This window comes from Mandrillus leucophaeus, unplaced genomic scaffold (assembly GCF_000951045.1).
Source record: "Mandrillus leucophaeus isolate KB7577 unplaced genomic scaffold, Mleu.le_1.0 Scaffold378, whole genome shotgun sequence".
NCBI lineage: Eukaryota > Metazoa > Chordata > Mammalia > Primates > Cercopithecidae > Mandrillus > Mandrillus leucophaeus.
The window spans coordinates 1739761-1765677 of record NW_012104009.1 but is presented as its reverse complement, the minus strand read 5'-3'; the positions used below and the strand labels follow the sequence as shown (position 1 = coordinate 1765677).

Sequence of the window (25917 nt, the reverse complement as noted above, 5' to 3'; positions counted from 1 at the left end):
GATAAGTGCTCCTGAGGTCATAGGCTAGCAAATTGTAGAGTTGAAATTTGAGCCTCCTTTTTCTTCTTCTAAAGCATTTGCTTTAAACTGTATTATCTCAGTTAAGATTCTTTGGGCACAAGTTATAGAAATGAACTTGAACTTGATTAAGCAACAACGAAAAGTTCTTATAAGGATATGAGGGGTCTTATGAAAGCCAAGGGCTATGCATCTGAGTCTCAGATGGGACTGGAACTAGAATCCAAACCCAAAGCCCAGGGAGATCTCTCTCTGCATATTTTGTTAGCCCTTTCTGTTCTCTCCTCTGCCTTCCTTGCTATCCACACTTCTCCCCTCCCTACCAAGGGACTTACATGTTATAGTACCAGTCACCCACAGAGGTTAGCAACAGGTTTTCTCTGCATTCCAGTTCCAAATTGGCAAGACTGGCCAAGCTTGTATCAGGTATTTGCTCCTGCCCCCGTCAGTGACGGTGGCCCATGGGCTGGATTCCCAAAGTATGATGGTGTTGGCAAAGGGACCACTTCTGTAGGTCTGAGGATAGTTCTTGAGCTGGGCAGACATACTAATGATGTAGTGACATTCTATCTAGTCAAATGTTTTTAAAACTTCTTTGTCTAAAAGGAAAAAAAAAAAACACTGGGCCTTTAGGGCATGGGGGGAATAAACTTCTTAGTCTATGATACGTAATAAATACATTTTTACATTGCAACTCAATGTTTATAAGACTGAGACCAACCCAGACAACAATACTTAGTCTTACTCTATGTGAGATAGTCTCATATATTCTCTGTTCTCTTTCATTTAGGAAACTTTTGGTTACAGCCTATTAAGTTGAATTCATAATCCAATGATGGGTTGTGACCTAGAAATGGAAAAATACTGCTCCACTCTACACCCAGAGGGGCCTAGCTGAAAAGGTGTCCTTTGTTAATCCAGAATTTGATATTGCTTTGTAAGTGAGGCTCCCTGTAGTAAAATGTCTTTGGTCATTTAAGTAATTGAGTCTCAGGATTGACCTACCTTGAATTGAGCTCTATTCTAGGGAAAGAATTTGCTAATAGCATTTTTCAGGGTGAATTAATATTCAGATTTATTTCTATTAATGACAGCCTGTAAAAAATCAGTAAAAATCTCAGTGCTCAGATCATACCCTATTTTTCTATTTACCTTTTTCAAAAACACTTGCAGTAAGTGGTGAAATACATGGTATCGCATTCTTTTGTAAGAATTCTGCATCTCTAAAGCAGGTTTTGATGTTTATTTTTTAACTCAGAGGGAAAGGTAGAAATGAGAATCTCAAGTTCTTATTTTCACTTAAAAAAATGTAAGATTAGAGAACAGAAAGAAAACACCAAACCAGTCTTCAATAGGCTTAACTTACAGTTTTATTTCTGAAGGCTAATAAATAATTTAGCAGTTATTTGGTAATTCCAACCATATGAAACATAATAAGGACCTGAAAGTAAAGTAAAGAAAAACACGTTTGGATAGTGTAACTAAATATCAAATAAAACCCATAGCATTCATCCCTATTTACTGAAGGGGTGCCTCAATTTATTATAGCGTGAGGAAGGCCACGTCTAAAGTTTCACTAGACAATAGGAATGGGAAGGGCAAACACTCACTCATTCATTCAGCAAACATTTATTGTATTTCCACTATATATAGAGTTTGCATTTGTATTTTACTCCTTTCAAAGAGAAAAAGGAAGAGATAGGGGATTTTATTTCAGATTTGCAAAGCCTTTACTCTAGGTTCTGTTATCTTTATCTTATCATAAAAAGTTTGTTGTTTGTTTTTAATCACTATCAAGTTGACAGGTAGAAGTTACTAACCCTACAGTGAGATATAGATGCTATGACAGTTAACTATGTTCTCTCACTATCTTTATACTCCCATATACAACTTTACCCCAGTAAGATTTCTGGAGTCCCTTGAGTCTAAATTAATGATAATAAATTTGTGAATGCCAAGGATCTACTGTACTATGTATTACTATCTAATTAGTTTTATTCTGATATTTGAAATTCAAGTCTTTTTACTGAAATTATCATGCAGCCCTAGAGAGGGGCTGGATCTGTTTTCTTCCTTTTTGCGTAAGGTAGTTGGAAATGGGAGGAGAAAATCTGAAGGTAACTGTTCTGTGCTGCTCTCTTCTCTCATACCATCCGTGGTTATCTTTTAGACACAGAAGCTTGGGTGTGTTCCAACTCCTTGATCAGGATATTTCCACTTGTCCCATTAGTTTTCACAGACAGCAGTTTCATGTCTCTGTCAAGATCTTTTGTTTTATCTTATCCTGAAGGTGTCTGTCTAGGAGAACCTTTCTTTCAAGTGTGGAGGGCTCCTTGGGTGTGTCAGTGCTGCTCCCTTGGACTGCAATAACTTTTTTGTTATATTTGGGCTTAACTTCACTTAGTTCTACAGAGTTATAACCCTGCTCTCATCTTCTTTGACTAATGCATAAAAAGTATGTCTTATCCTTTGAAGGAGAAGATTTATGCCTTTTAAATCTGAGGGGCTTAAAACTTTTCAAGCCTTAACTGGGTTCTCACTTTTGTTTGAGCACAAACTTCTTTATTGTAATTCAGTAACTATGCTAGTCTTGGTGGGATGGGGATAATGAAAGGACATCAGAGAGTAAGGCTTCTCTTACCCCGGTACTCTTTTATTTATTTCAGAAAAAATACACACCTTCTCTAATCTTATTTGTCACGTTGGTTGAAATTAATCTTTTCTGTCTTTGAGGAGAAATACTTCTTATTGCATTCCTAACTAAAAAATGAGTCATGATCTCATTCAGAACTTTGAGACAATTCTTTTTTTTTTTGAAATGGAGTTTTGCTCTTGTTGCCCAGGCTGGAGTGCAATGGCGCGATCTCGGCTCACCACAACCTCTGCCTCCCGTGTTCAAGCCATTTTCCTGCCTCAGCCTCCCAAGTAGCTGGGATTACAGGCGCCTGCCACCATGCCTGGCTAATTTTGTATTTTTAGAAGAGATGGGGTTTCTCCATGTTGGTCAGGCTGGTCTTGAACTCTCACCCTCAGGTGATCCATCTGCCTCGGCCTCCTAAAGTTCTGGGATTACAGGCATGAGGTACCTTGCTCAGCCGAGACGATTCTTTAACGCAGGAAAGGAGGGAAGAATTTCTTTCCTTACTGTTTCCCTCAGGGGACCTGGACCCTTGCTTTCAAACTAAAACTATAAGCAGGTCAGCCGTGTATGATAACTGGGGCTTTTATAATACTATATTTGAATCTCTATTTAATTTTTTTGTGGAAAGATGTATGTAGGATGCCAGCAAGATATACAGAGCAACTTTTGGGAAATGCCTGTGTTCTAAAAAAAAAAAAAAAAAAAAAAAAGCAAGAAAGATGGTAAAAAAAAAAAAAAAAAGCAGCTAGAGGGGCTGAGTGTGGTGACTCACACCTGTAACCTTAGCAGTTTGGGAGGCCGAGACAGGCAGATCACTTGAGGCCAGAAGTTGGAGACCAGGCTGGCCAACATGGCGAAACACCATCTGTACTAAAAATATAAAAATTAGCCAGGCGGTGGTACATGCCTGTCATCCCAGTTATTTGACAGCCTGAGGCACCCAAGAATTGCTTGATCCCGGGAAGCAGAGGTTACACTGAGCCAAGATTGGCCACTGCATTCTAGCCCAGGCAACAAAGCAAGACCCTGTCTCAATAAAATGAAAAGCAAGATACGTGTTTTTTCTTTGAAACTAGTAAGACTAAAATGTATATTTGACAATGATCATCATTTGGATTGGTTTACCCTTTCTTAATCTGTACTTCTGTTGTATTGCTCTGTGGGAAGGATTTATTCTGATTACTAATTTTAAATGAATAAATTTTAAAAAATTATTAAAATACTAAGAGATCTGCTGAAACATATGGCTTAAATTGTATTCACAAGGGGAATGCATTCTGGAAAAACTTTTGAAATGATCCCATTGCCTTTTTAATATTGTTGGAAACCTTGTATCTGCTGTCTTTTGCTTATGGTTGAATTTATTTAATTCACCTCCTGCAGGAGTTTCTCTGTGATGTTTATACTTGTTATAAATTTGTTGTTTAGGTTTATTTTCATTTTGTTTTGTTTTTTTAGGTAGAGTAAGAATAATTATTGACTCTACATTTATTTTAACTTTTTTCTCTGTTTTAAGATTTTCTCATTTTGTTTTTCCCTGGCAAGTACTTGAGTAGTAATATGTTTGCCTATTACTAATTAATATTTTTCTTTAATAACAGATTTATACCTAAAACTGGAAGATGTGACCCATAAATTTAATAAGCCCTGTATAATGGATGTAAAGATAGGGCAAAAAAGCTATGATCCTTTTGCCTCATCTGAGAAGATTCAGCAACAGGTCAGCAAGTACCCATTAATGGAAGAGATTGGGTTCTTGGTGCTTGGCATGAGGGTAAGAGTGCTTATTAGTGTAATATGCACATTTCTCTGTACTTGTTCTTCCCTTGAAAATTATGGATGTCATTGTAGTACTAATATATCAGAAAATAATGTATTCTGGAATTGAGTTGTCTGTAACTCCCCAATGTGAAAAGCAAGGGCAAGGCTTTTTAAATTTTTTGTTTGTTTGTTCACTGATATATGATCAGTTTCTCTGGTTCGGGAACATAGTAGGGTGATTAATTAATAAATGGATAGTGGCTGAATCTCAAGACTATAATTCTGGTAATTTTGTTTTAAAGAAGTCTTAAATTTAGGTGCAAGCAAATATTAAATGTAAACGTGATATTGTTTATGATTGTCCCATGAGAAAAGTGCTAAATTTATATATTCAGTCATTTTTCTGCATTTTCAAAATAGAAAATAAATTAAAATTTTGGTAATTGTGTGGCTGGGCACAGTGGCTCACACCTATAATCCTAGCACTTTGGGAGGCCAAGGTGGGTGGATTACTTGAGCTCAGGAGTTTGAGACCAGCCTGGGCAACATGGTAAACCCCATCTCTACAAAAATGCAAAAACCGGCTGGTTGAGAGGTAGCATGTGCCTATAGTCTGAGCTACTCGAGAGGCTGAGGTGGGAGGATCACTTGAGCCCAGGAGGTCAAGGCTGAAGTGAGCTGTGATCATGCCACTGCACTCCAGTCTGGGTGACAAAGTGAGATCCTGTCTCAGAAAAACAAACAATGCCCCCCGCCCCCCCAAAAAAAACACAAATAGGTCATTGTTTCAGACTTTTTGGGTTAAAACAGTTTTATTTTCTCACAATTCTGTGAATTTGCAATTTGAGCTAGTCTCAAGTGTGCAGTTCTTTTGCTGATCTCATCTAGGGTTCCTTCTGCAGTCATCTGATGGTTCAACTGGGTATAGATGGTCTAAAATGACTCTCTCTCATTTATTTGGTTTGTATATAAAACCAGAGAAATTGTTCTTGTGTCAGGAAGTTGGTACTGTTGGCTGGGACTTTTTCTTTGTGGTATTATCTATCAGAAGGCTAGCTTGGGCTTTTTTATTTTGAAGTACCACATTCCAAGAAGGTGATAGCAGGAGCTATAAGGGTTCTTAAACTCTAGGTTAGAAAGTTATTTGCTGTCACTTCTATGAAATTCTGTAGGGCAAAATCTAGCCCAGATTTGTAGGGTGAGGAAACAGACTCCACCTCCGATGGTAGGAAAAGCAAAGTCACAGCATGAATAGCAATGTGCACAGGGTGAGGAGAATTGTTGAGGCCATTTTGAAAAAAAGAAGTACTGTGGTGTAAAGTCCTCTGAACAAATGCTGCATTTTCTAAATGTGTGAAGGTAAAATTTCTGGATATACCAAATACTTGTTTACCTATATGTAAGCATGATGGGTAGTTCTGAAATTCCTGTAAAATAATATATGGATCTTCCTTTTTGAGTTTTAAACAGAAGAGCTAATAGGAAGCATTATGGATAAATTGTCATTGTGATGGTAATAGCAAAATTGAATTTGATATTTGGGTTGTGTATAAAACCAGAGAAATTGTTCAAGCAGTTATTTCATTTTAGAAAACTATAATTAAGTATGAATGTATAGAAAAAGAAAAAACGGTAATGGAATGAAGTTAAAACAAACAAGAAATAAACATCCCACAAGAATCTGACTGGGCAACTAGTCAGATTGAGGGAGGGTGAGAGATCTGTTTTCAGATCTCTCACCCTCCCTCTTTCCTTCTGACTTTTAGCAGATGACTGCTTTCTGCTTCAGAAAAAATAAAAATCATCAGACAGGATTTCCCGTGATTTCCTGCTAACACATGCACATGCCATACCTGCAGTTGCTTTTATTCCCTCATTGTTCTTTCCTGTCACATTGAAGAATTTTCTGTCCTCCTATCTAAGGACTGCTCCTTTGTATACCCTCTGAATCTCATTCCTTCTTACGTCTTCAAGACCCTTATACTATTGATTTTCTCTTATCTTTCTTATATTTTCAACTTCTGCCTTTCTTTACTGGCTTTTATCGTTTTGCTTTAAATATCTTCAAATCACTGTCAAGTTTTTTAAAAAACAAAACATCAAAACCCCACCTTTAACCTGCTTTGCTTTCCAACTGCAGATTTAGCTTGTCTTCGCTTTACAACCAAACCCATTTCTATTTCCCTGTTTCCCATTCAGTATTCAGCTCATTCTAATCTGGCTTCTGCCCCATCATGCTAATGGATTAGCTCTTCATTAAGCATCACCATGCCACTAATTCCAAATGGTATTTTTCATTACCTTAACTTTACTTTGAAAAGTAGCTTTCAATGCCAACCACGTCCTCCTTGAAACATTCTTCTTTGAATCTGACACCCACCCCTCTCCTGGTTTTTGCCTAAGGCCACTTTGTAGTCCTCTTTGCCAGCCCATTTCTATTTATTCTCTCCCTTTTTTTTTTTTTTTTTTTGAGATGGAGTCTGACTCTGTCGCCCAGGCTGGAGTGCAGTAGCGCATCTCCGCTTACTGCAAGCTCCGCCTCCCGGGTTCATGCCATTCTCCTACCTCAGCCTCCCGAGTAGCTAGGACTATAGTCGCCCGCCACCACGCCCAGCTAATTTCTTGTATTTTTTTTAGTAGAGACGGGGTTTCACCATGTTAGCCAGGATGGTCTCAATCTCCTGACCTCGTGATCCGCCCACTTTGGCTTCCCAAAGTGCTGGGATTACAGGCGTGAGCCACCGTGCCTGGCCTCTATTTATTCTTTAAATGCTGAGGTATTCCTCTTGGTTCCATTTTAATGTCTACCTTTCTTTTCTATTTCTTCCTAAGCAGCGCTCTCTATTCTCATTAGTTCAGTATTAGTTACACAGATAATTCATGAATGTTTATCAGCAGGCTCTGCTTTTTCTCTAATCTCCTGATACGTACATCTAACAACTTACTGAACACCTTACTTAAATATTTTAAGTGCTTAAAGACGTCTTGAACTCAATACGTAAAAAACTGACATAGCTTTTTCCATGGTTCGAGCGCTCTGGCTCCACCACCCTGGCCCAGAGCTCCTGGCTTCTGCTAAGCTAGCACTGCTGTCCTCTGTCTCCCTTCAGCTGCCATCATGATTGTTTACCAGCATCTCATCAGCTATGATGAGATAGGTGTTCTTCCACATTTATGAGATTGCAGATGGGCTGTGCCTGGTGGTGGAGGGCAAGATGGTCAGTAAGACAGAGGGTAACATTGATGACTTCCTCATTGGTGGAAATGCCTCTGCTGAAGGTCCAGAGGGCGAAGGTGCCAAAACCACAGTTATCACTGTTGTTGTTGCTGTCACAAACTATCACTTGCAAGAAACCAGCTTCACTAAAAACACCTGCAAGAACTACATCAAAGATTACATGATAACAATCAAAGGCAAACTTGAAGGACAGAGACCAGAAAGAGTAAAAACCTTTTGCGACAGAGGCTGCACATCCTCGCTAATTGCAAAAACTACTAGTTCTTTATTTGTGAAAACATGAATCCAGATGGTATGGTTGCTCTATTGAACTATCATGAGGATAGTGTGACTGCATAAATGATTTTCTTTAAGGGTGGTTCAGAAATGGAAAAATGTTAAAAACATTTGGCAATTACTTTGTATCTGTCACCTATCATCGTAACTGGCTACTGCTTGTCATCCATACAACACCAGGACTTAAGACAAATGGGACTGATGTCATCTTGAGCTCTTCATTTATTTTGACTGTGGATGCGTGGAGTGGATGCATTGTTTTTAAGAAAAACGTGCCATGTAGGTTGTCTAAAAATAAAGTGCATTTAAACTCATTTGAGAGAATACCTTTTATTTTAATACATATTTAAACTAAATCCATCTTGTAACGTTCCTGGAGAAGCTAGAGCCTGGCAGTAAGCTACTACTAGAAAGAATAAGACTGTCATTAGATAACTTTTATGGCAGAAACTACTTCTGGAACTGAAATATAAAAAATAAGAAGCAAAAATTTTAATTCTGAGTTGCAGTAAAAGGGAGAGAGCATGCTCATAGCAGTGCCAACATCTGAAGTGGAGCCTTACACATTTTATCACCTACAATGGAAGTAGTTGACTCTGGAAGAGATTACTAAGAGAATAAAAAGATTCTAATTTAGTTGGGGAAAAAAACCCCACAACACTGACACACATTATCCCTCTTGCAAATCAACCACCACGGCAATGAAAACAAGTATCTGTCTGTGTGTGTGTGTGTGTGTGTGTGTGTGTGTGTGTGAAATGTCACCCAGGCTGGAGTGCAATGGCAAGATCATGGCTCTCTGCAGCCTCAACCCCTGGGTTCAAGGGATCCTCCTGCCTCAGCCTCCTTCCGAGTAGCTGGGACTACAGGCATGTGCCACTACACTTGGCTGACTTTTTTTTTTTTTTTTTTTTTTTTTAAGTGTAGATGAGGTTTTACTGTGTTGCCCAGGCTGGTCTTGAACTCCTGGGCTCAAGTGATCCTGGGCAATCCCAAGCAGTGCTGGGATTGCAAGCATGAGCCACTGTGCTTACCCTAAAAACAAATCTCTATTATTCCCTGTCTCAGTAAATGGCATCACCATATATCCAGTGTTACACAGTAGATACCAGGTAGTCAGTTGGTCGTGGTGGCTCATGCCTGTAATCCCAGCACTTTGCAAGGCCAAGGCAGGTGGATCACCTGAGGTCAGGAGTTCGAGAGCAGCCTGGCCAACATGCCAAAACCCTGTCTCTAATAAAAAATATTAAAATTAGCTGAACATGGTGGCACACGCCTGTAGTCCCAGCTACTCGAGAGACTGAGGCAGGAGAATCGCTTGAACCCAGAAGTGGAGGTTGTGGTGAGCTGAGATTGTACCACTGCACTCCAGCCTGGGTGACAGAGCAAGACTGTCTCATAAAAAAAAAAAAAAAAAAAAAGGCCAGGCGCGGTGGCTCAAGCCTGTAATCCCAGCACTTTGGGAGGCCGAGACAGGCAGATCACGAGGTCAGGAGATCGAGACCATCCTGGCTAACCGGGTGAAACCCCGTCTCTCAAAAATCTAGCCGGACGAGGTGGCGGGTGCCTGTAGTCCTAGCTACTCGGGAGGCTGAGGCAGGAGAATGGCGTAAACCCGGGAGGCGGAGCTTGCGGTGAGCTGAGATCCGGCCACTACACTCCAGCCTGGATGACAGAGCGAGACTCCGTCTCAAAAAAAAAAAAGAAAGAAAGAAAGAAAGAAAGAAACTGGGTAATCACTGTTACCTGTCAGCCATCCATCAATCCTACTGATCTTGATTCCTGAACTTCTCAAGTTCCATTATCACTATTATCCCTCTCCAGACTCTAGTCTCTCAAGTTCAGTTTTGTTATTTTATAATCCTTTCTCTAAACATTGTAGAATGTATATCTAATCATGATATTCCCTATTCAAAAACTCTTCTGTCAGATGGGAGGAAGATGGTGGATGGCAGACAGGGCTAATGTGCATCTTCCACGTGGATGGACAGAACAGTGTGTGGAGATTCACAAAGTGAACTGTCGTTCTGAAAACCACCACAGGAAAGTACCAGGAAAACCAAATGAATTCACAGATCTTTTGAAAGGATCCCTGCAAACTCTGTGAGTCAGGTGAAAAACTGTGAGTTCCCAAAGTTTGAAGGGGGAAAACCTGCCTCTGAACACATACCCCCTGGGTGAATCTGAGAATCCAGATCACAGTAGAAGGATTTAACCTTACCTAGAGGTGCAATGGATTTAGGGAGCCACATAAAATGTAAAAGTATAAGCAACAGCAGGAACAACCTTGTAGGTACTCCCAGTCTCCAGTGCAAGCCCAGGGAAGTCATTCCCTGACTGTATCTCACATGAGATCTCAGGGAAGGCAGCCAGCAGAATTAGGGAGTAGTCATTGGGTGAAAGGAAGCTTGCAGCTGAATTTCTGGACAATTTCAAGTGGGCACGAACTTCCTTGAGCAGAATCCAGGGGCAAATAGGAACTGCTGCAGATAGGAGCACGGGAGCCACCACCATTGTTGGTAGACAAGGAGGGGTGTGGCCTCAAAGCCATGATTGTTTTCTCAGTGGGGAAGCTTATGGCCCAGGGCAGGTCTATGTTTCACATGCAGGCTGCCTGGATCTAAACTTGGAGCTGTTAACATGCACTGCGGGAGCAACACCGGCCTCGCCAACTGCATGGAAGCTGGGTGAGGCCTTTTGCTACTGGCTATTCCCCACTTCTCTGGCAAACTGGATAGCACGACAGAGACAGCAATATGTCCCTCTGGAATATAACCCCATTGGCCTGAGAGAACCACCCCCCATCCCCGACAGTGGCTGCAGCAAGCCCCACCCAAGGAGAGTCTGAGCTCAGATCTGCCTAACCCTATCCCCACCTGATGGTTTTTCTCTACCTGCCCTGATAAGACATAAACTCTTGGGAGCTTTATGGCAATGCCCATCATGTGAGAAACCAGAATACTTCCCGCTTGCCACCTTAGGGCAAGCTCAAATCCTACTGCCAATACTGCAAGTATTGTAATATTCTCTTGAAAGTGCTACCTCCTGGCTGGAGGCCGACAAACTCAGGCCATTACAGCAACTCATGACGGAATAACTCTGCTCCCAGGAAGGAGAAAACAAGCGCCAAAGGTACTGCCTCCAACACCCTGGCTAACCAGTGGTCCTCAGTCTTTCCATGTGACAACTTCACTGCTAGCATAACCAGCATTCGAGAAAGCCAGCACACTAAACCTACCTACACTGAGAGAGTCTCACAGAGTCGACATCACTCCCCTGCCACCTCCACAAGAGCAGGTGCTGTTATCCATGACTGGGAGACCTGAAGACTGATTGCATCACAGGCAAACATTCCCCAGCACAAACCGGAGCCTGGTAGCCCTGCTGAGTGGCTAGACCCAGAAGAACAATAACAATCACTACCGTCTGGCTCTCAGGAAGCCCCATCGCCAGGGGAATGGGGAGAGCACCACGTCAAAGGATCACCCTGTGGGACAAAAGAATCTGAACAGCAGGCCTTGAGTTCCAGATCTTTTCACTGGTGGGTAGTTTCTCACAGCAGAGACACAATTGCAGTGCTAGGCATAGCTGGGAAAGTCTGCACATACACTGCAACAGGCAGGCAGCCACTGTGATCATGAAGGACCTTGGAGAAAAGGTCCTTGTTCTCCCCGGCATTCCACTGTAGATATAGCTGGGGCATCCCCCACAGCAATGCAGCATGGAGGCACCTACAGACAGCCCTCCTGGAATAATCCAGGGTGAGTGCAACCTGACAGGAGGAGCATCCGCCCGATTCAGGCCTGCACGAGAGGCACAGTCACAATCATTCCCTGTTTGGAATACCAACATTCCTATAGATGAAAAGAGGTGCCTGTCTAATCTGAATAGCTGAAACACTAGTATAGGAATGAGGCTGCGAGGTAAATAGTTTTCCTGCTGACTTGGCAGGGGAGCTGTGGTAGTTTCCACTCTTCACTCTGATAAGTCCTCAGCACATCTAATTGAGAGCCGCCCCAGCTACCCTCATCAAGGCTGGGACCTTGGCCCACCATTGGATATTACATCTACTCACCTGCCTTAGCCACAGGCTAAGGTGCCTACCCAGGGATACCTCCTCTATGGGCCTGAAACTGGAATCATCAACTTAGGAAATAAAACACCAGGAAAAAATTAAATAAATGAAGCATGCACCACGAGAGAACAAGATAAGCTTCAAGAGATCCCTGCCATTCCAACTCTATAGGAGACAGTGAACTCACCCACCCACCAATAATATAACTACTATAGCCAGCATTGGGGAAAGCCAGCACACAAAGACTCTCTATTACTAAGGAAATCATACAGAGTCTTTACCCCTACAAGTACCAAGAATCAGTTTAGACTAAAATAAAAATTAAAGCCTAATCCTTAAGAGAGAGAGAGAAAAAAAGTAAATAAATAAAAAAAAAAGTCCAATCAAAAATGTATTCAAGAACAATTCGAAGCAGCAGTCTACCCAAATGAGAAGGAATTAGAAAAGTAATTCTGGTAATATGATGAAAACAGGGCTCTATAACACCCCCAAAGATCACAGTAGCTCCCTAGCAATGGTTCCAAACCTAGAAGAAATCTCTGAATTGCCATATAAATAATTCTGAAGGCTGATTATTAAGCTACTCAAGGAGATACCAGAGAAAGGTGAAAAGCAACTTAAATTTAAAAAACAGAGCCAGGTGTGGTGGCTCATGCCTGTAATCCCAGCACTTTGGGAGGCTAAGGTGGGCGGATCACGAGGTCAGGAGATCGAGACCATCCTGGCTAACACGATGAAACCCCATCTCTACTAAAAATACAAAAAATTAGCCGCATGTGGTGGCGGGCGCCTGTAGTCCCAGCTACGTGGGAGGCTGAGGCAGGAGAATGGCATGAACTCAGGAGGCAGAGCTTGCAGTAAGCCAAGATCACACCACTGCACTCCAGCCTGACTGACAAAGCAAAACTCCATTTAAAAAAAAAAAAAAAAAGAACAAAACCTCCAAGAAATTTGGGTTTATGTTAAATGGCCAAACCTAAGAATAATTGGTCTTCCTAAAGAAGAGAAATCTAAAAGTTTGGAAAACTTATCTGAGGAAATAATTGAGGAAAACTTCTCTGGCCTTGCTAGAGATCTAGACATCAATTACAGGAAGCTCAAAGAAGTCCTAGGAAATTCATTGCAAAAAGATCATCACAATCCTAAATATATATGCACCTAACACTGGAGCTCCTAAATTCATAAAGTAATTACTGCTAGACCTAAGAAATGATATAACACACAGTAATAGTGGGGCACTTCAGTACTCCACTGACAGCACTCGACAGGTTATCAAGACAGAAAGTCAACAAAGAAACAATGGACTTAAAGTATACCCTAGAACAAATGGACTTTAACAGATATTTACAGAACATTCTACCCAACAACTGCAGAATAAACATTCAAAACATCCTCCAAGATAGACATATGGTAGGCCACAAAACAAGTCTCAATAAATTTAAGAAAATCAAAATCGTAACAAGTATCTTCTGAGACCACAGTGGAATAAAACTGGAAATTAACTCCAAAAGAAACCTCAAAGCCATACAAATACATGGAAATTAAACAATCTGCCCTTGAATTATTTTTGTGAATGATTTTTGTGTAAACAATGAAATCAAGATGGAAGTGTAAAAATTCTTTAATCTGAACGATAATAGCAACACAACTTATCAAAACCTCTGGGATACAGCAAAAGCAGTGCCAAGAGTAAAGTTCATAGCATTAAATGCCTACATCAAAAAGTCTGAAAGAGCGCAAATAGACAATCTAATGTCACATCTCAAGGAACTAGCGAAACAAGAACAAACCAAAGCCAAACCCAGCAGAATAAAAGAAATAACAAAGATCACGGCAGAACTAAATGAAATTGAAACAACAAAAAATAATGCAAAATATAAATGAAACAAAAAGCTGGTTCTTTGAAAAGATCAACAAAATCGATAGACCATTAGCTAGATTAACCAAGAAGAGAGAAGATCCAAATAAGCTGAATTAGAAGCAAAACTGGTGACATTACAACTGATACCGCAGAAATACAAGAGATCATTCAAGGCTACTATGAACACCTTCATGTGCACAAACTAGAAAATCTAGAGGAGATGAATAAATTCCTGGAAATATACAACTCACCTAGTAAATCAGGAAAAAATAGAAACTCTGAACAGACCAGTAACAAGTAGCGAGATTGAAACAGTAATAAAGAAATTACCAAGAAAAAAAGTCCAAGACCTGATGGATTCACAGCTGAGTTCTAGCAGATATTCAAAGAAGAATTGGTACCAATCTTGCTGAAATTCCATAAGATAAAGAGGGAATCCTCGCTAAATCATTCTGTGAAGCCAATATTTCCCTAATACCAAAACCAGGAAAGGACATAACAAAGAAAGAAAACTACGGACCAATATCCCTGATGAACATAGATGCAAAAATCCTCAACAAAATACTAGCTAACCAAATCCAACAGCATAGCAAAAACCTAATACACCATGATCAAGTGGATTTCATACCAGGGATTCAGGGATGGTTTAACATACACAAGTCTATAAATGTGATATATCACATAAACAGAATTAAAAATAAAAACCATATAATCATCTCAATAGATGCAGAAAATCATTTGACAGAATCTTGCATGCCTTTATGATAAAAACCCTGAGCAAAATTGGCATCGGAGGGACATACTTCAAAATCATAAAAGCTATCTATGACAGACCCACAGCCATCATCATACTGAATAGGGAAAAGTTGAAAGCATTTCCCCTGAGTACTGGGACAAGACAAGGATGCCCACTTTCACCACTTCTGTTCAACATAGTACTGGAGGTCCTTGCCAGAGCAGTCAGACAAGAGAAAGAAATAAAGGGATCCAGATCAGTAAAGAGGAAATCAAACTGTCACTGTTCACCAGTGACATGATTGAATACCTAGAAAATCCTAGAGACTTATCCAGAAAGTTCCTAGATCTGAGAAATGAATTCAGTAAAGTTTCAGGATACAAAATCTGTGTACACAAACTGCTATACACTAACAACTACCAAGCTGAGAATCAGATCAAGAACTTAAATCTCTTTTGCAACAGCCACAAAATAAAAAATAAAAGTACTTAGGAATATACTTAACCAAGGAGGTGAAAGATTTCTACAAGGAAAACTACAACACACTGCTGAAAGAAATCATAGATAACACAGAAATTGAAACACATCCCATGCTCATGAATGAGTAGAGTCAATATTGTGAAAACGACCATACTGCCAAAAACAAACATACTGCCAAAAGATTCAATGCAATGCCCATCAAAATACCATCATCATTCTTCTCAGAACTACAAAAAGAAAAAAGAAAAAAAAAAAAAGCTAAAATTTATATGGAACCAAAAAAGAGTCCATATAGCCAAAGAAATACTAAGCAAAAAGAACAAATCTCTAGGCATCACATTACCCGACTACAAACTACACTGCAAGGGTATAGTTACCAAAACAGCATGGTACTGGTATAAAAATAGGCACATAGACCAGTGGAACAGAATAGAGAATCCAGAAATAAAGCCAAATACTTACAATCAACTGATCTTCAACAAAGCATGCAAAAACGTAAATTGGGTAAAGGACACCCTGTCTAACAAATGGTTCTGGCATAATTGGCAAGTCACATGTAGAAGAATGAAACTGAATCCTCATCTCTCACTTTATACAAAAATCTATTCAAGATGGATCAAAGACTTAAATCTAATACCTGAAACTATAAAAATTCTAGATGATAACATTGGAAATACTCTTCTACAATTGGCTTAGGCAAGGAATTTATGACCAAGAATCCAAAAGCAAATGCAACAAAAACAAAAATAAATAAATGGGACCTAATTAAAAGCTTCTGCACAGCAAAATAAATAATCAGCAGAGTAAACAGACAACCCACAGAGTTGGAGAAAATGTTTGCAAACTGTGCATCTGACAAAGGACTACTATCTAGAATCTACAAGGAATTCAAAGAAATCTGCAAGCGAGAAGCAAATAATCCCTTCAAAAAGTGAGCAAAGGGCATAGACAATTCTGAAAAGAAGATATACAAATGGCCAACACACATATGAACAAATGCTCAACATGACTAATAGAGAAATGCAAATTAAAACTGCAAGGGAATACCACCTTACTCCTGTAGGAATGGCAATAATTAAAAAATCAAAAAATAACAGATGTTGGCATGGATGTGTTGAAAAGGGAACACTTTTATACTGCTGGTGGGAATGTAAACTAATATAACCACTATGGAAAACAGTATGGAGATCCCTTAAAGAACTAAAAGTAGGCCGGGCGCGGTGGCTCACGCCTGTAATCCCAGCACTTTGGGAGGCCGGGGCGGGCAGATCACGAGGTCAGGAGATCGAGACCGTCCTGGCTAACACGGTGAAACCTCGTCTCTACTAAAAATACAAAAAATTAGCCGAGCATGGTGGCGGGTACCTGTAGTCCCAGCTACTCAGGAGGCTGAGGCAGGAGAATGGCGTGAACCCAAGAGACAGAGCTTGCAGTGAGCCGACATTGCACCACTGCACTCCAGCCTGGGCGAGAGCGAGACTCCGTCTCAAAAAAAAAAAAAAAGAACTAAAAGTAGAACTCATTCGACCTAGCAATCCCACTACTGGGTATCTACTCAAAGAAAAAGAAGTTGTTATATGAAAAAGACACTTGCATACGCATGTTTATAGTGGTAGAATTCGCAGTTGCAAAAATATGGAACCCATCTAAATGCCTGTCAACCAATGAATGGATAAAGAAATATACACGATGGAATATTACTCAGCCATAAAAAGGAATGAAATAATGGCATTTGCAGCGACTTGAATGGAGTTGGAGACAATTATTCTAAGTGAACTCAAGAATGGAAAACCAAATACTGTATGCTTGCACAAGTGGGAGCTAAGCTTTGAGGATGCAAAAGCATAAGAATGAGATTAATGGACTTTGGGAACTTGAGGAAGGGTAGGACGCGGGTGAGGGATAAGACTACACATTCAGTAAAATGTACACTGCTTGGGTGACAGGTGCACCAAGATCTCAGAAATCACCACTGAAGAACTTATTCATGTAACAAAAAACCACCTGTTCCCCAAAAGCTATTGAAATAAAATAATAACAACAGTAAACTCTTCTTTGGGTTTGCATTACCTTTAGGGTACATAAACAGGATAAGCAAATAAGGTATTGTATGATTTCGCTCTACTGGGATATATTGTTTCCCTAGACATAAATAGAAGTTTTGTTTATTCCTTAAAGAGGTTTATTTTTTTATGATGGCTTTAGTGAGATGTCATTTACATAACATTCTGTTCATTATTTAAAGTATACAGTTCACTGGTTTTAGTCAATTCATAGACTTGGGCAACTGTCACCACATTCAACTTACAATATTTTTATCACTTCTGCAAAAAACTTCATATGCATTAGCAGTCCCTACCAATTTCCTTCCAAACTCCCTGTCCCTAGGGAACCACTAATCTATTTTCTATCTCTACGGATTTGCGGCTTCTGGACAATTCATATAAATTGAATTGTACAGTACAACGTGTGGTATTTTGTGACTGTCTTCTTTCATTTAGTTTCATGTTTTTAAAGTTCACCTATGTCATATAAGTCAGTACTTTGTTTTTTATTGCCAAATAATTTTCTATTATATGGATATACCGCATTTTGTTTATCCATTCATTCATTGATGGACTTTGGGTTGTTTTTACTTTTTGGCTACTAATAACTGTTATGAACATTTGTATACACATTTCTGTGCAGGTATATGTTTTATTTCTCTCAGGTAGATTCTTATTTGTGAAATTGGTGGGTCCTAGGGTTAAGTTTATGTTTAACTTTTTGAGAAACTGCCAAAGTATTTTTCCAAAGTGACTTCACCGTTTTCTTTAGTTATTTAATTTTTCAAAAAATTATTTAAGTAGGTTTTGGGGTACAGTTTTTTGTTGTTATTGTTACATGGATGAATTATGTAGTGGTAAATGCTAAGATTTTAGTGTATTCATCACCTGAGTAGCGTACATTGTACCTAATATGTAGGTTTTTTAATCCCTAGCCACCCTTCCCACTCTTCTCCTTCCGAGTGTCTAAAGTCCATTATATTACTCTGTATGCCTTTGTTTACTCATACCTTAGTTTCCACTTGTAAGTGAGAACATATGGTGTCTTCACCATTCATTTTACATTCCCACCAGCAATTCATGATGGTTCCATTTTCTCCACATTCTTGAAACCTTTGTTCCTTTTTGTTTTTCTGCTATAAGCCATCCTAGTAGGTGTCAAGTAGCATCTCCTTGTGGTTTGATTTGCCTTTCTCTCATGATTAATGATGTTCAGCATCTTTTCGTGTGCAATATTATTGACTACATATGTCTTCTTTGGGAAAATGTCTATTCAGACATTTTGTTTTTAATTATTGACTTGTATATAAATCCATCAAACTTTTGATTTGCAAATGTTTTTTCTAATCTGATTGTCTTTACATTATAGTATTTGTTGAAGCCTCCAAATTTTTAGTTTTGAAGTCCAATTTGCTTTTTTGTTGTTGTTGTTGTTACCTAGGCTTTTGGTGTAAAATCTAAGAAACCATTGCCTAACCCAAACTCATCAATATTTACTCCTATTTTTCTTGTAAGAATGTTGTAATTTTATCTCTTGCATTGAGATTTATGATACATTTTAAGTAAATTTTTTGTATGCTTTAAGGAAGGAGTCAAACTTCATTCTTTTGCATATGGATATCCAGTTGTCCCAGCACCATTTGTTGATAAGACTGTTACTCCCCCAGTGAATATTCTTGATACCTTTGTTGAAAATAAATTGACCATAAATGTTTTCCATTGTTTCATATTGTCTATCCTTATGCCAAGTACTACACTGCTTTGATTAATGTCGCTTTGGAGTAAGTTTTGAATAATGAGTCCTCTAATTTTGTTCTTTTTACAATTTTATTTTATTTTGAGACTGAGTCTTTGCTCTGTCATCCAGGCTAGAGTGCAGTAGCATGATCGTGTCTTACTGCAGCCTCAAATTACTGGGCTCAAGCAGTCCTCCTACTTAAGCCTCCCAAGTAACTGAGACTACAAGTGTACACCATCACACCCAACTAGTTTTTAAGTTATTTTGTGGAGACTGTGTCTCACTTTGTTGCCCGGGCTAGTCTTGAACTCCTGGGCTCAAGTGATCCTCCTGCCTTGGCCTCCCAAAGTGGTGAGATTGTAGGTGTGAGCCACTGCACCTGGCCTCAACTTTGTTCTTCTTTTTCAAATTTGTTTTGGCTATTCTGGGTCCCTTTCGTTTCCACATGAATTTTAAGATCAGCTTGTCAGTTTCTGCAAAGAAGTCGCAAAATGAGCAACTAATATGGTGATGTACAATCCAGGAAAAGCAGGGGCTTGCTTTTGCTTATCATTCTGTCCTCCTACACCTGTTTCTCAGTTTTCTTTACATTAAAAAAAAATTGGATACTTTTTTGCTACATATTTACATGTTTTTAGGTTGAGAATGTTAACTTTTTATTACAAATATCTTTGCTACCACACCTGGCTTATTTTTTATTTCTTATAGAGATGGGGTCTTGCCATATTGCCCAGGCTGGTCTTAAACTCCTAGGCTCAAGCAATCTTCCTGCCTCGGCCTCCCAGAGCACTATTATTAAAGGCATGAGGCACTGTGTCTGGCTGCATTGTTTTTTTTAAAAAACAACGTGTATGCTTTAATTAAAAAATACTTATTGCTAAAGAATACTAATGATTATCTGAGCATTCAGTGAGTTGTTTCCTTTTGCTAGTAGAGGCTCTTGCCTGTGGCTGCTGATTGATCAAGGTAGTGGCTGCTGAAGGTTGGAGTGCCTGCAGCAATTTCTTAAAATAAGACAGCAATGAAGTTTGCCACATAAATTTACTCTTTTTTAAATGAAAGGTTTCTCTGGAGCATGTGATGCTCTTTGATAGAATTTTACCCACAGTAGAACTTTCAAAATTGGAGTCACCCCTCTCAGATCCTGCCTCTGCTTTATCAAGTAAGTTTATGTAATATTCTAAATCATTCATTGTCATTTCAACAATGCATTTCAACATTGTCATTTCAACAATGTCATTTCAACAATGCTTTCAACAATGCATCTTTACTAGGAGTAGATTCCATCTCAAGAAACCACTTTCTTTGCTCATCCATAAGAAGCCACTCTGAGGCCAGGGGCAGTGACTTCTGCCAGTAATCCCAACACTTTGGGAGGCCAGGGTGGGTGGATCGCTAGAGCTCAGGAGTTTGAGACCAGCCTGGGCAACATGGCGAAACCCCGTCTACAAAAGAATACAAAAATTAGCCAGACTTGGTGGCGCACACCTGTAGTCCCAGATACTCAGGAGGCTGAGGTGGGAAGGATTGCTTGAGTACAAGAGTGAGCCATGATTGTGCCATTGCCCTCCAGCCTGGGTGACAGAGCGAGACCCTATCTCAGTCAGCCAATCAATAAAACAAGCAAGCAAGCCACTGTTCATCCATTCAAGGTTTATCATGAGTTTGCAGCAATTCAGTCACCTCTTACAGCCTTCAGTCTTAATTCTAGTTCACTTGCTCTTTCTACCACATCTGCAGTTACCTCCTCCACTGAAGTCTTGAATTGAACTCCTCAGAGTCATCCATGAGGGTTGGAATTAACTTCTTCCAAACTCCTGTTAATGTTGATATTTTGACCTCCTCCCAGGAATCTCGAATCTTCTTTATGCCATCTAGAATGGTTAATTCTTTCCAAAAGCTTTTCGATTTACATTGCCCCAGTCCATCAGAGGAATTACTATCAATGGCAGCTGTATGTAGCCTTGCAAAATATATTTCTTAAATAATACAACTTAAAAGTTGAAATTACTCCTTGATCCATAGAACTGCGAAAGGAATGTTGTTAGCAGGCATGCAAACAACATTAATCTCCTTGTATATCATCAGTGCTCTTGTTAGGTGACCAGGTGCACTGTCAATGAGCAGTAATATTTTGGAAGGAATCTTTTTTTCTGAGTAGTAGTTCTCAATGGTGGGCTGAAAATATGCAGTAAACCATGCTATAAACAGATGTGCTGTCATCCAGGCTTTGAGCCCAGGCAGAGTAGATTCAGCACTTTTTTTTTTTTTTTGAGACAGGGTCTTGGCCTGGGCTGGAGTCCAGTGGCATAATCATAGCTCACTGTAGCCCCCAACTCCTGGGCTCAAGCAGTTCTCCCACCTCAGCCTCTCGAGTAGCTGGGACTACAGGCATGTTCCACCACACCCAACTAATTTTTAAATTTTTTGTAGAGACGGGGTCTCACTATGGTGCTCAGGCTGTTCTTGAGCTCCTTGCCTCAAGTTGTCCTCTGGTCTCAAGCAATCCTCCCATCTCAGCCTCCGAAAGAGCTGGGAGATTCAGCATAATTCTTAAGGGCTCTAGGACAAATGAGTGAGTATTGGCTTCAACTTAAAGTCACCAGCTGCATTTGCCCCTAACAAGAGAGTTAGCCTGTCCTTTGAAGCTCTGAAGCCAGATACTGACTTCTTATCTCTAGCTATGAAAACCCTAGGTGGCATTTTTTTCAATAGAGGGCTGTTTCATCTACATTGAGAATCTGTTGTTTGGGGTAGATACGTTCATCAGTTGTCTTCTGGATAAGTTGCTGTAGCTTCTACAACAACACTTTCTGCTTCACCTTGCATTTTAGGTTAAAAACAACATCTTTCCATAAACTTCTGCTAGGATCTATGAACCAGCATTTGCTAGCTTTGCATTTTTCTTCTGCAGCTTCCTCATGGTGACTCTCAGCCTTAATACAGTTGAAAAGAGTCTTATCCTGGATTAGGCTTTGGCCTGAGGTAATGTTGTGGCTGATTTGGTCTTCTATCCAGACCACTAAAACTTTCTTCATATTAGCAGTCAGGCTGTTTCACTTTCTTATCATTTGTGTGTTTACTGTAGTTAGCACTCTGAATTTCCTTCAAGAGCTTTTTCTTTGCATTCATAGCTTGGCTGTTTGGCACAAGAGGCCTAGTTTTAGGCCTGTCTTTGCTTTCAAAATGCCTTCCTTACTAAGTTAATCACTTTTTAGCTTTTGATTTAAAGTGAGAAACGTGACATTTCCTTTCATTGAACACTTAGAGGCCGTTGGAGGGTTATTAATTATTCATTGGAGGGTTATTAATTATTAATTGGCCTAATTTCAATATTATTGTGTCTCAGGGATAGGGAGGCCTGAGGAGAGGAAGAGAGATGGGGGAACAGCTGGTCAGTGGAGCAGTCAAGACACACATATTTATCCAATTTGCCATCTTATGTGGGCGTGCTTCGTGACATCCCAAAATAATCACAAGAGTAACATCAAAGATCACTAATCACAGATCACCATAACAGATATAATAAGTTTGAAAAATTTCAAAAATTACCAAATTGTAATACAGAGACATGAAGTGAGCACATGCTGTTGGAGAAGTGGTGCCAATAGATTTGCTCAAGCTGCCACAGACCTTCAATTTGTAAATAATGCAGTATATTTATAAAGCACAATGAAGTGAAACACAATAAAATGAGGTATACCTGTACAGTTGCATAGTCTGCCTCCACACAAGATATCATATTATAGTTATTTTTCTCTATATATCCTTCCAGAGATATTTTTAAACATGCAAATACTGTATATGTTTATTACAAAATCTACCTTAAACACTTTCTGTTTCTTGTTTTTTCCCCCATAAGTGTAAACCTGCCCTTTGTTCATCAAATAAATTTCAAATGATTTTTTTAATCTTTTTTTCTTTTGATTTCTGCATGGGAAAAACACTGTGAACCCATAGAAATGATAAATATTTATAGTGGTGAATACCCTAAATACTCTCACTTGATCATTACACATTCTATGCCTGTAAGAAAATATCACATGTACCCCGTAAGTATGTACAAATACTATCTACCAAAAAAAACCAACTGTGACATTTCTGAGTTTTAGTTGGAAATGCCGTCCCTAATTATTATCAGTTACTCAAGGATTCCTACATGTTTTCGGGGACCCTTTTATCATTTCAATCTTTGATACATTTGGAATTTATCCTGACATATGCTATCAAGTATGAATACAACTTATTTTTTCCTGATCACTGTTTAATCAGAATAACACCATTTAATAAATAATCCTTCCCCATTGATTTAAAATCCCATTCTCATATAATAAGTTCTCACGTATGTTTCATTCTAAAATATGTTTTAATATCTGGTAGGATGGCAAGGTTAGTTCCACCTTATTAATCTTATTTTTTTTTTTTTTTACATATGTGAACTTTAGAGTTGGCTTATGGTTAAAAACAATTTTTGAGGCCGGGCATGGTGGCTTACTCCGGTAATCCCAGCACTTTGGGAGGCTGAGGCGGGTGGATTGCTTGAGGCCAGGAGTTTGAGACCAGCCTGGCCAACATGGTGAAACCTCACCTCTACTAAAAATACAAAAATTAGCTGGCCGTGTTGTCACGCACCTGTAATCCCAGGTACTTGGAGGCTGAGGCACAAGAATCACTTGAATCCTGGAGGCGGGGGTTGCAGTGAGCCGAGATCACATCACTGCACTCCAGCCTGGGCAACAGAGAGAGACTGTGTCCCTCCCCACCCCCCAAAAAAAGAGTTGGTATTTTTATTATAATCGCACTTTAGCTGTAGATTAAGGAAAATTGATATAGTTTATTATGTTGAATCTTTTTTGAGAACATAGGTGTGTGTCTTAGGAATGTTTTAAAGATACCTTCTTATACATCTTTTACTTATCTAGCTTATTTTCATGTTTTGGGAGGGTTACATTTTATAAATGGGGTCTTTTCTTTCATTACATTTTCTAATGCGTTGTTTGTGTTTAGAAAGCTTATTTTCTGTTTACTAATATGCATTCAAATGCCATGTCATATATTTTATTATTTGTATTTGTCTTTAATTTTATTTTCCAGTGTACAAAATTATCTTCAGAGTATTTATCTCCACCTTTCCAAATTATTATACCTCTAATTTCTTTCTCTCTAATTGCATTTACTAGGAACTCCAGAATATTAGATGATAATAATGTAAAAGACTTCGTGATAAAATATTTTTGTGAAAGCTTCTTGTATTTTAAAAGAAGTGCTTTTTCAGTTCTGTCCTTTAAACTTGATACTAACTCCTGGTAGGTTGAGGTAGATAGTTTTATCATATTGGAAATATTCATCTATCCTTATATTACAAAAGTTTTCATCAGTAGTGGATGTTAAATGTGTAAAGTGCCTTTTCAGCATCCATTGATATGACTGCGATATTTTTTTCTTCTCAAATCTGTTAGAATGAATTACCTGATTAGATTTCATCTTTTGCCACCCTTGTGGCTGGGATAAACCCCACATGGTCAAGGAGTATTAGCTTTTTAATATTCACTGGGTTTTTTTTGACAGGTTTATCATGTTCATTCCGATAGCTATGAGACACAAAATCAGCATTATGGAAGAAGCTTAACAAAAGAAACTATAAAAGATGGTAAGGATTAAAAAACTAATGCTTTTATGATTGAACAGTTAATTCTAAAGTTATTTCAGTTTTAGTTGTCATTTGGAAAAGTGATTTGATTCATAATCATTTTTTTAAAAAAAATAATGAAACTTAGATTTACAGAATTGGATTAATCACAAGCCCTGGTTCATAATACATCAAGACCATGGGACTATGAATGGCCCTGTTACATTTTCATTTATTTCTTATTAATATAACTTAAAAAAATAATGAACAGCTGTGTACCAACCATCTAGCTCAATACTGGAACTAGAGGTTGTCTATAAAATTATTTTGTAAGTAAACGTTATAGATCATAGTATATTAAAACTGCTTGTTACATAAGAGACTTTAAAATATGTGTTGTAGCATGTATTGTATTTTTATTGAATTTTTCCATGTGTAGTTGAACTATGTAAGTTTCTAGAGCTCTTCATAATGAATAATTAAGTGGGATTAAACTGATTTAAATAAAATCTGTTAACATACATATATATGTTTCTAAAATATTTATGGCCAAGTTATTACAAAAACAACAATATCCTAGATTCCTGGAAATAACTTTATATTACACGTTTATTCTTAGCTCTACTAAGATAGTTAGAGAAGAACTTATGCATAGTGTAAAAAGTTTGTAGAAGAATTCTTATTTTGTGTATAGAAAGCAAACATCCATAGCTTGAGCTTAACAATTAGTGTTTGCCTTGGAGTACTTAATCAACAGCAAAATAACTTTCAGATGGGCTATTTAAAAAATATTTTCCCATGCTACTAATTTAGTCATACCTGAATGTATCTTTTAATAGTTTCTGTCCCAAATTGGGGAAACAAGTTATTTGAAAGCAGAAATCAAATTATATATACCTATAAATTCCCAAGTATGATAAACTAGGCCTAGTTTTTAAAAAGCCCTAATAATCTGATAGGTTAAAACATTTAAAGGTCTCAATTTTCAATAATATACCTACCCTGGAAAAGCGCTATTCCCAAAAGTGAGCTGAACTTTTTGGAACAATTGACTTAATCAATATTATTGAAAGCAAATGAAAATTAGCAGAGTTATGGTTTGGTATTTGGTAATGGTACCATTAAAAAATAATTAAATTTGACTCTAGGTTTTAGTTAGCTCTAAATGAGATTCTAACAAACAAGTTTTTTTGTTTTTTTGGTTTTTTTTCCAAGACAATCTTGCTCTATTGCCCAGGCTGGAGCGCAGTGGCACGATCTCGGGTCACTGCAACCTCTACCTCCCAGGTTCAGGTGATTCTTGTGCCTCAGCCTCCCAAGTAGCTGGGAGTACAGGCATGCGTCACCAAGCCTAATTTTTGTATTTTTAGTAGAGACGAGGTTTTACCATGTTGGCCAGGCTGGTCTTGAACTCCTGAC

At 38.8% G+C, this 25917-nt stretch overlaps 1 protein-coding gene and 1 pseudogene across 1 annotated transcript in view; both read left to right on the top strand.

The window, feature by feature from the left end:
• The window catches only part of IPMK (inositol polyphosphate multikinase), a 59643-nt gene that overhangs the window by 20490 nt on the left and 13236 nt on the right, over positions 1 to 25917 (top strand). The window contains exons 3-4 of the mRNA XM_011990341.1: positions 4261 to 4433; positions 24438 to 24519. Coding sequence (XP_011845731.1) covers positions 4261 to 4433; positions 24438 to 24519 — 255 coding nt within the window. The remainder of the gene's footprint in view (positions 1 to 4260; positions 4434 to 24437; positions 24520 to 25917) is intronic.
• Positions 7539 to 8039, top strand: LOC105546994 (annotated as a pseudogene).